At 38.6% G+C, this 10,892-nt stretch overlaps 1 protein-coding gene across 1 annotated transcript in view; it reads left to right on the plus strand.

The window, feature by feature from the left end:
* Positions 1 to 116: 116 nt before the first annotated feature.
* The window catches only part of LOC144006603 (uncharacterized), a 47,729-nt gene continuing 36,953 nt past the window's right edge, over positions 117 to 10,892 (plus strand). Inside the window, exons 1-2 of the mRNA XM_077505534.1 lie at positions 117 to 471; positions 5,458 to 5,646. Coding sequence (XP_077361660.1) covers positions 348 to 471; positions 5,458 to 5,646 — 313 coding nt within the window. The 5' untranslated portion in view covers positions 117 to 347. The remainder of the gene's footprint in view (positions 472 to 5,457; positions 5,647 to 10,892) is intronic.

Raw genomic sequence — 10,892 nt, forward strand, 5'->3', positions numbered from 1 at the left:
GTCCGGCCTGACTTAACTTCCGCCGCACGTCTCCATTCGTTTCTTCACGTGCTCACTGCCGTGGCCGGCGGCCACATCGCGTTTCATCAGACGTCCTCTGCTAATTCATTCTTTCTTATTTGGTGTTGGACTGAACACACAGGACTCCCATCACCATTTTGAAGGTCTGCGACACCATTTATTAAATGTCGGCGTGTGTTTAAACTCGTCTCGGTGCGCGTTGATGCTTCTCGGCCGAGTTAGCTTAGCTTAGTTTAGCTTAGCTTGCTAGCCGCTAACAAAGAGAAGCACATAACACGTGGTCAGGAAGAGACCAAGTGTGACTTTGTTGGCATTATTGTGCCAAAATGTCGGCGAGAACGACACCAAAGCACGAGGAGGAACATTTTGGAGTCAAAGAAGAGAACGAGCAACATTTTCAACCGCTGGACGATGTTTGCCAGCAGCCTCGAATTGTGCTACACGCAGCAGGTTTGTACACTTCTTATTACTCTCTAATGGTACATGTAGAAATCTAGACTGGGGAAAACAATCAGATTTTGATCTCTGGCAGTATAATTGTCAAACTGATATAACTCTTTGTGATGTTGACATCCCATGTGAAGCTATCCTATGTGATGATATAAATTGTAAGAAACAGGAACATTTCATGGCTGTGCTCAACATGTATGAAACAATAGTGACAGGCCTCCTTAATGATAGTAATCCCCTTATTATTGAGAAGAAGAAGCATAGAATCATGCCTGGTTGGAGTGTGCATGTGTCTGATCTATATTCAGAGGCTAAAATGCCACTCAAAAATGGGTATTGGCTGGTAAAATAAGATACGGACCAGAATTTGAGAAGAAGAAAGAAGCAAATGCTGAGTTTAAGTATCCGCTGCGCTTTATTAAGAAGAATGAACAAATGTTGAGAGCAAACTCTATGGCAGGAAACCTTGGGCAGAAAGACAGTATCGCTTTCTGGAAAGAAGTTAAAAGAATTAACAACAGTTAAATACCGCAGTCGGCTAATATTGATGGGATTACTGGAGATAAAAATATTGTGGAGTTATGGCGAAAGTATTATAGTAAGCTTTTTAACTGTGTTCAGAGTGCTGATTTTAATGTATGTATGGCTGATGACAATAATGGCATGGTGATTAAACCAGGTGAAGTGTGCAATGCTATTGGAAAACTGGCATTGAATAAATCATGTGATTCTGATCAAATAACAGCCGAACACCTGAAGTATGCTAGTAAAAGAGTATCGGTGTTGCTCTCTATGTGTTTTTCTGGCTTCCTATCACATGGAATATTGCCTGACTCTATGCTGTCCGTAATCCTGGTGCCAGTAATTAAAGATAAAACATGTAAAGTATCAAGTTCAGATAATTATAGACCAATAGCTCTTGCAAGTGTATTATCTAAAGTCTTAGAGCGAATTTTATTAGACAGACTTCAGGGATACATAATGAGATGTGACAGTCAATTTGGTTTTAAAAATGGACATAGCCCAGATTTGTGTGTTTACACATTAAAAGAGGTGGTGTCCAAATATAATAGACATAACTCCACTGTATTTTTGTGCTTTTTAGATGCATCTAAGGCTTTTGATCGCATCAACCATGGCAAACCTTTTATTAAACTGCAAGAGCGAGGGGTTCCTTCATACTTACTACGTATTATGTATTACTGGTATACAAAACAAACTATGCAAGTCAGATGTGGGACAACTGTCTCAACATGTTTTCCAGTTACAAATGGGGTAAGACAGGGGGGGATATTGTCACCAATTCTGTTTAATTTGTATATGGTTGAACTGTCAAAGAAATTACATGAATGCAAGACTGGATGTATGGTTGGGGATAGGCTCATTAATCATTTAATGTATGCTGATGACTTGGTAGTAATGACACCTTATAGTGCTGGTTTACAGCAACTACTTAAAGTATGTGCTGAGTATGGGGTGCAATATGACATCCAATATAACCCTATTAAAACTGTGGTAATGATGATTAAATCTAAGGCGGATCAAAAGCTGATATTTCCATCTTTCTATTTGTCCAAACAAGAACGTAAAGTTGTAACAGAGGTAAAATATTTGGGCCATGTGTTGAGGGATGATTTAAGTGATGATGATGATGATGTACTGAGACAGTGCAGAAAGTTATATGCCCAAGCAAATATGCTTGCGCGCAAATTTAGTTACTGTTCTGATGATGTTAAAATTGAACTCTTTAAAGCCTACTGTACTCCATTATATTCCCCACATCTATGGCGCAACTATAGAAAAGGAATAATGAATAAGATCAAGGTTGCATATAATGATGCTTTAAGAATTCTGTTAAAATACCCTAGGTGGGAGAGTGCAAGTTTATTGTTTGTTGCCTCAAATGTTCCAACATTTCATGCACTGTTAAGGAATTTTATATATAAATTTATGTGTCGAATTAATAGATCCGGTAACAGAATTATAAAATCGATAAATGATCCTTTTTTAAGTGATTCTAGATACACTTCATTGTTCTGGAAATACTGGATACATGAACTGTATGTTGTTTGAACAAAGGACTATTTTTCATGTGTGTTTTTATATAAGTGTGTTTTTTTGTATGTTGTATTATTTGTTTGTTCTTAATGGACTTGAGTCTGTCAATAAAGATACTTTCCTTTCTCCCTTGCTTAGCACTACTAAATAGCGTTAAAAAAATCACTGCAGTCCTCATTGCTGTACAAAGTAATTCAATTCAACTGTTATTTTAAAGAGTGAAATAAATTGATTTGATTGGTTGATTCCGGACAGAGGCCGATTATACAGTCATGAGACAGTCATGCCAATGTATCTGACAAGACATGTGCGATTTTAAGAACACTTAGGTGCACAATAAGACTGTATTAAAACGGTGGTACAATACTGCAAATTAATTTTTTTTGTCGGTATACATATTCCTGTTTCCCACATACGTTTTTTTTTTTTTTTTACAAAACAGTCAGTTTTGTCATGATTACTGCATTATTACATTCAACTGCTGTTGCAACCAGTGTTAATTTTGACTAGAAATTTTAATTTAGTTTTAGTTATAGTCTTTTGACTAAAATTAACAAGTTTCAGTCATAATTTAGTCTTCTGATTGTATTTTAGTTTTGATCCAATTTTAGTCGACTAAATTCACAGTTTATTTTCCTTCAGCATACGTTTAAACTTTTATGCAGAAAATTATAGCACACCTATTTGTGACTTTAGTTTAACACGCAAGACACATTTCATACAATGGTGTCGTTATTGTTTCAATGAATCATGTTCAACTGACAATAATGTAACTTTTCACCTGAATAAGAAAAAGTGCATAATTAAATTGCTTGAGATTAATCTTACAGCTGCACAATTTATGTTTATGTACAGCACTTTGTATACAGCAATGCCTGTTCTTAGAGCGCTTTATAAATAAAGTTGAGTTGAGTTAAAGTGCAGTGAACACAACATTTTCTGAGTGGTTCTTTTCTCATTCATTCTGATTGGATTGTGTGAATTTTCACGACTGTGTTTTCATTTTCATTTTAGTCATTGACGTAATTGTCAGTCAATTTTAATCATAGTTATTGTCTGAATGAATGGCTTCTATTTTAGTTTTCATTTAATTTTCGTCAGGAAAAACAATTAGTCACGAAAATTATTATGTCAATTTTTCGGCGACAAAAATATCACTGGTTGCAACTGCAGCATTCACGAAGACGGGAGTCAATGACAATCGATTCCGGTTTGCAAATAAGGGCCGAGTTCATATGGGCATATATGCGAACTGCGCACAAGACGACACGTGAAAATGGAATGAAGCGGTTGCGCTTAATTAAGGTAAATTAATGAGTGAATTAATTAATGGAGGAAAGATTGAGGACTGGAGTAAGGCTCACTTTCTGTTGAAATCAGGTCACTTCCTGTTGAAATCGGGCCACTTCCTGTTGATTCTAAGTCGCTTCCAGGTCACTTCCGGGTCACTTCCTGTTGAAAACATGTCAGTTCCTGTTGATTTCAGGTCACTTCCTATTGAAATCAGGTCACTTTCTGTTGAAATTGTGTCACTTCCTGTTGAAATTGTGTCACTTCCTGTTGATTTAAAGCCACTTCTGAGTCACTTCCTGTTCATTTTATGCCATTTCCGGGTCACTTCCTGTTGAAATCATGTTGCTTCCTGTTGATTTGATGCCACTTCTGGGTCACTTTCTGTTGATTTTAGGCCATTTCCGGGTCACTTCCTGTTGAAATCAGGTCACTTCCTGTTGATTTTTGGCCATTTCTGGGTAACTTCCTGTTCAAATCAACAGGTCACTTTCTATTGAAATCAGGTCTCTTCCGGGTCACTTCCTATTGAAAACAAGTCACTTCCTGTTCAAATCAGGTTATTTCCTGTTGAAATCAGGTCACTTCCTATTCAAGCCGGGGCATTTCCTGGCGAGAATCCCTGGTGTACCAAATCAATTGGCCAAGATGGCCGCCACCCCTAGTGAGACTCTTGGATGTAACTAATCAATTGGCCAAGATGGCTGCCGCTGAGGGCAGGCGTAGGGTACAAAATAGTGAATTGTGATTAAGGCGTGAATTTTGGAACTAAAAAAGGAGAATTGGTGGACTACATTGAAGTTGGAATGTGGTGAATTGGATGAAGAATGTGGAAGTAAATGTGAAATGTAGAATGTAGGGAGAGGTAGAGTACAAAATGGGGAATTGTGGTAAGGCGTTAATTTTGGAAGTGAAAAAGAAGAGCTCATGGTGTGAATTGGTGGAATATATTGAAGTTGGAACAAAGTGAATCGGATGAAAAATGTGGAAGTAAATGTGAAATGTAGAATCTCCCATATGAATACATTGGAAAAAACGTGTACGAAATCGGGAATTGCGAGTAAGGCGTGAATTTTGGAACAGGAAAAGAGCTCGTGGTATGATTTGGTGGAATATATTGACGTTGGAATGAAGTAAATTGGATGAAAAATGTGGAAGGAAATTTTGAATCTTCCATGAAGAATGCATGAGGAAAAATTGGGTACAAAATCGGGAATTGTGGGTAAGGCGTGAATATTTGGAATATGTTTAAATTGGAAAGATGAGAATGGGATGAATCATGTGGAAGTAGGGGTCTTCCAGCCTAACTATGGTTACAAATAGGTGTTTTAATTTTCTATGTAAAAGTTGAAATGTATGAGGATGGATAATATCAACTCAACTCAATTTAGTCGACTTGAATCAATCGAGAGAGATTAAAATGGTTTTAGATTTGACCTTATATCGGCTGTCAGATTTTTAACAAGGCCAATACTTTTTTTTTCCTTTTTCTTTTTGTTTTGTTTTTTGGATGGGCCAATCCGAGTGTGCGGTGGCCCCAAGTCGAGGTGCACTGTAGAAACAATAATGCACATCATCTCACGCTTGAAATTTGACTTGACCAACCCAAATGTGTGTTTGTGTTCTTGTGTCCTGCAGACGTCGCTGAGAAATATCTTCGTCCTGACCAAGAGGACATGAAGCCTCCGAATGTTAAAGAGGAGGAAGAACATCCTTACATCGAAGAGGAAGAAAAGCCCGTTGGTGTCAAAGAGGAGGAGGTTGAGGATGACGTCACCAAGTCACCAATGACCTTCGCCCCTTTAAAGAGTGAAGATGAAGTCAAGGGTGTGTGTGAGGAGGGCAGAGGGGCGGAGCCTCCAAACAGGATCTTAAAGCCTCAAAACATGATTCCAGAAAGTGATGCAGACCACTGGGGACCATCAAAAGCAAAAAGTGATGACATAAGGTCCCTTTCTTCTTATGATGATGATGATGATGATGATAATGATGATAATCTGGATGGTAATGATGAACATGCTGCTGATGATAGGTCGTGTCACACTGACGACAAATCCTGCGAATGTTCTCACTGTGGGAAAACATTGAGTTCAAAAGGAAGTTTGAAAATTCACTTGAGAAGACACACTGGGGAAAAACCTTTTTCTTGTTTAGATTGTGGCAAAAGCTTCTCTCAGAAGTCACATTTAACATTACATTCAAGAACACACACTGGGGAAAAATCTTTTTCTTGTTTGGATTGTGGCAAAAGCTTCTCTCAGAAGTCACATTTAACAACACATACAAGAATCCATAGTGGCGAGAAACCTTTTTCTTGCTCAGATTGTGGCAGAAGCTTCTTTCAGAAGTCAGAATTAACGATACATACAAGAAGCCACACTGGCGAGAAACCTTTTTCTTGCTCATATTGTGGCAAAAGCTTCTCTCAGAAGTCAACTTTAACAACACATACAAGAAGACACACTGGGGAAAAACCTTTTTCTTGTTTAGATTGTGGTAAAAGCTTCTCTCAGAAGTCAACTTTAACAACACATACAAGAATACACACTGGGGAAAAACGTTTTGCTTGTACCCACTGTGGCAAAAGCTTCTTTCAGAAGTCACATTTAACATTACATTCAAGAACACACACTGGGGAAAAAACTTTTTTTTGCTCAGATTGTGGCAGAAGCTTCTTTCAGAAGTCAGAATTAACGATACATACAAGAAGCCACACTGGCGAGAAACCTTTTTCTTGCTCATATTGTGGCAAAAGCTTCTCTCAGAAGTCAGCTTTAACAACACATACAAGAAGACACACTGGGGAAAAACCTTTTTCTTGTTTAGATTGTGGCAAAAGCTTCTCTCGGAAGTCACATTTAACATTACATTCAAGAACACACACTGGGGAAAAACCTTTTTCTTGCTCAGACTGTGGCAAAAGCTTCTTTCAGAAGTCACATTTAACATTACATTCAAGAACACACACTGGGGAAAAACCTTTTTCTTGCTCAGATTGTGGCAAAAGCTTCTCTCAGAAGTCAGCTTTAACAACACATATAAGAATCCATAGTGGCGAGAAACCTTTTTCTTGCTCAGACTGTGGCAAAAGATTCTCTCAGAAGTCAGCTTTAACAACACATATAAGAATTCATAGTGGTAAGAAACCTTTTTCTTGCTCAGCCTGTGGCAAAAGCTTCCCTGCCAAGCCTGAATTAAGAAGCCACATAAGAACACACACACGGGACAGAAACCATATTCATGCACAAAATGTGTGAAAAGCTTCACTTCCACCAATTCTTTAAGAGCACATGCAAAAACACACACTGGAGAGAAACCATATTCCTGCTCAGATTGTGGAAAAAGCTTCTCTTCCATGTCAAATTTAAGAAAGCACACAAGAATACATGGTGGGAAGTCGGGGTGTGAATTGCCTCGTACCTGACGATTCCACTCGTATCACGATTCATAGGTCACGATTCGATTCGATACCGATTAATCCCAATACGGATTTGTTTGTCGATTGCTGTGATTTTTTTTTTTTTTTTTACTCAAATTTAGAAAATACTAATCAGTAATCTTGTACACTGTAAGATTTGTATGAAAATGTATTATTTATAGGCGGCACGGTGAGCGAGTGGTTAGCAGGTCCGCCTCCCAGTTCTGAGGACTCTGGTTCGAGTCCGGGCTCCGGCCTTGCTTTGTGGAGTTTGCATGTTCTCCCCGTGCTCGCGTGGGTCTTCTCCGGGTACTCCTCCCACTTTCCAAAGACATGCATGGCAAGTTAATTGGACGTTCCGAGTTGTCCCTAGGTGTGCTTGTGAGTGTGGATGGTTGTTCGTCTCTGTGTGCCCTGCGATTGGTTGGCAACCAGAACAGGGTGTCCCCCGCCTACTGCCCAGAGCCAGCTGAGATAGGCGCCAGCAGCCCCCGCGACCCCTGTGAGGAATAAGCGGTCAAGAAAATGGATGGATGTATTATTTATCTGAAACTTCAACCTTATAACTCTGAGCCACATAGTAAATATTTTTCCATGTTTACGGTGTGAACTCTTAACTATAAGACATTTTGTTGAATATTTTCCCATCAAAAATTGATATTTAAAAATCAATTCTGCCACCTATTGAATCGATTCGAGAATTGCGTCCTGTAATATCGCGATATATTGCCGAATCGATTTTTTTTAACACCCCTAGTGGGAAGGAACCATTCAGTTGCAGTGTTTGTACTAAAAGATTCTCTTGTAAAAAGCTTGCTGAGAGACACGAGTGTGCTGGTGAGAATGGCAGCCATCTTTGAAGCTTCAAAAAATGAAGGGAAGTGAGACTGGTGTGCTGTAAAAGTGTCAGTGCATCTTAAAAGTGTAAATGTAATGCTTTCAAAACTACTCAACCTGGAAATATTAAATTTGCTGTTAATGTGTTTGAATGTCAATGTTTGTTTTTTTTGCACGTAATTTAGGAAGTTATTTTTGTTTGCTTCTAAATGTTGTTAATGGTCGTTTGTTGATGTTTGTAGGTGTTGTGTATTTGCTTGTGTGAAGCACATTGAGTTGCCTTGTGTATGAAATAGAAATAAAGCCACCTTGCAATTTTCCCCAAATAAGCGTCGACAATACGTTCAGACACACAAAGCCATCTGCGATTAAAATTTTTTGTGGAACAGTGTTATCACTGAAATGATTGACGCAAATGTCCTACTCTTTGTTGCTAACTCAACCACCACAGCTCCGTGCTAGCTAACACGCCATCTGCTAGTGCATTTTGCACATTTTATCTTTCTATATAACAATTTTGACACGATTAGCATACAATATTCAGATGACATCAGAACAAAATTGTGTCCATACCTGGTTTTGATTCTTTCATTTTGCATGTAGTAATATAATTTCTGTTCATGTGGCACTTTTGCCTCTGCAGGCAGATTGTTCTTGTCGTCAAACAACCTTTCATCACATTTTGAAATCAAAATACACATCAAATGGAGTAGATGCCACCTGGACTTCCGGGCTTCACACACCAGCTCCGTTTCCGGCCACTGCTGCGACTCACAGGCGGCGTTCCGACAAAAATGATCACATTAAGAGAAGCGACAGTACAATGCAATTGCATTTGTACTTCTGAGTGTGGCGCTGATGAGATGATGCTCCCCCTGGTGGGAAGTGTGTGGCAATACCTTACATCCCTAGCCAATCAGCATTAGTGCCCTCCCTACAAATAAGGAGTCAGTTGGTACCTGCCCTCAACTTACTCCTTGGCTCTGAGGTCCGCCTCCTTGACTTCAATGGCTTGTCATCATCAGTCATCACGAACATTTTACCTTCATTGGAAGGTAAGTGTTGCGTCAAAACTTTGCTGAAGGAAAGTGTGAGAGCCACAGATGAGAAAAACTGGCCAAAAGTCATTTGTATAACTTGCAGTACAAATAAATATTGCATATATCAATAATATATCATCAGATACTGTCCCAAACATTTACTACTAACTAAGACCAGTAATTAAACTCATAACATTTGGTGGTTTAAATCTCATCCCAGATAATAAACTTTCAGTTTACCTCAAAATGCTTGTTCAACTTTGATGGCGAATTTTTAAACTGCACATCCACTTTAATAAACTGGTGCCATTTAAAACTCTACAATTATATCGGGAACAAAACATTGAAAAAGGGAATGGAACTTTCGAACTGCAGCAAAAAATAAATATATAAAAAATGGCGGCATCTGTCGATGCCGTGATGACGATGCTTGTTTTGAAGCCTCCGCACAGTTTCCAGCAGCCAATCATAAGGCAGCGGGGGCGTGTCCTGCCTGACTTAACTTCCGCAGGTCTTCTGTACTGTGTGGGCTGTCGGCTATCCAGCTCAGTGCTCTCAGTCTAGTTAGCTTAGCTTAGCTTAGCTTAGCTTAGCTTAGTTTAGCTGAGCTTAGCTTAGCTTAGCTCGCTAGCCGCTAACAAAGAGAAGCACATAACACGTGGTCAGGAAGAGACCAAGTGTGACTTTGTTGGCATTATTGTGCCAAAATGTCGGCGAGAACGACACCAAAGGACGAGGAGGAACATTTTGGAGTCAAAGAAGAGAACGAGCAACATTTTCAACCGCTGGACGATGTTTGCGAGCAGCCTCGAATTGTGCTACACGCAGCAGGTTTGTACACTTGTTATTACTCTCCCTTTCTGAAGCACAACTATAAATACTATAAAGCGTGAAGAAATTTCAGCGCTGTTCAATTCAACTTTATTCCGGACAGGGGACGGTTATCCAGTCATCAGACAGTCATACCAATGTCTGTAACAGACGTGTGCGATTTGAAGAACACTTTAAGGTCCAGGATATTATTGTATTAAAACGGTGTTTCCCCACATGCATTTTTTTACAATATTGCCACATTAATCTTTTTGTCATGATTACTGCATTATTACATTCAACTGCTGTTGCAACCACTGTTAATTTTGACAAGAAATTTCAATTTAGTTTGTCTTTTGACCAAAATGTATCAAAGTTGTAGTCATAATTTAGTCCTCTGATTGTATTTTAGTATTAATCCAATTTTAGTATTGACATTTTAGTCGCCATACATATCAACGTTTATGCAGAAAATTATAACACACCTATTTGTAACTGTAGTTTAACACGCAAGACACATTTCACACAATGGTGTCTTTATTGTTTCAATGAAACGTGTTTAACTGACAATAATATGACTTAGTTTTCACCTGAATAAAAAAAAATAAAAGTGCACAATTAAATTGCTTGAGATTAATCTTAGAGCTGCGCAATGAATGTAACCATGTTTGAACATTGAACAAAGTGCAGTGAACAGTGAACAGTTTCTGAGTGGTTCTTTTCTCCAATTCGCGTTTCATTCATTCTGATTGGATTGTGTGAATTTTCGTCACTCTGTTGTTTTCGTTTTAGCCATTGACAAAATTGTCAGTCGATTTTAGTTGTAGTTATCGTCTCAATGAATGGCTTCTATTTTAGTTTCCGTTTAATTTTTGTCTGAAAAAAACAAGTTTGTCACAAAAATCATGACAATTTTTTGTTGACGAAATTATCGCTAGTTGCCACTGTAGCATTCATGAACTCAACTT

Source organism: Festucalex cinctus, chromosome 1, assembly GCF_051991245.1.
Source record: "Festucalex cinctus isolate MCC-2025b chromosome 1, RoL_Fcin_1.0, whole genome shotgun sequence".
Classification (NCBI taxonomy): domain Eukaryota; kingdom Metazoa; phylum Chordata; class Actinopteri; order Syngnathiformes; family Syngnathidae; genus Festucalex; species Festucalex cinctus.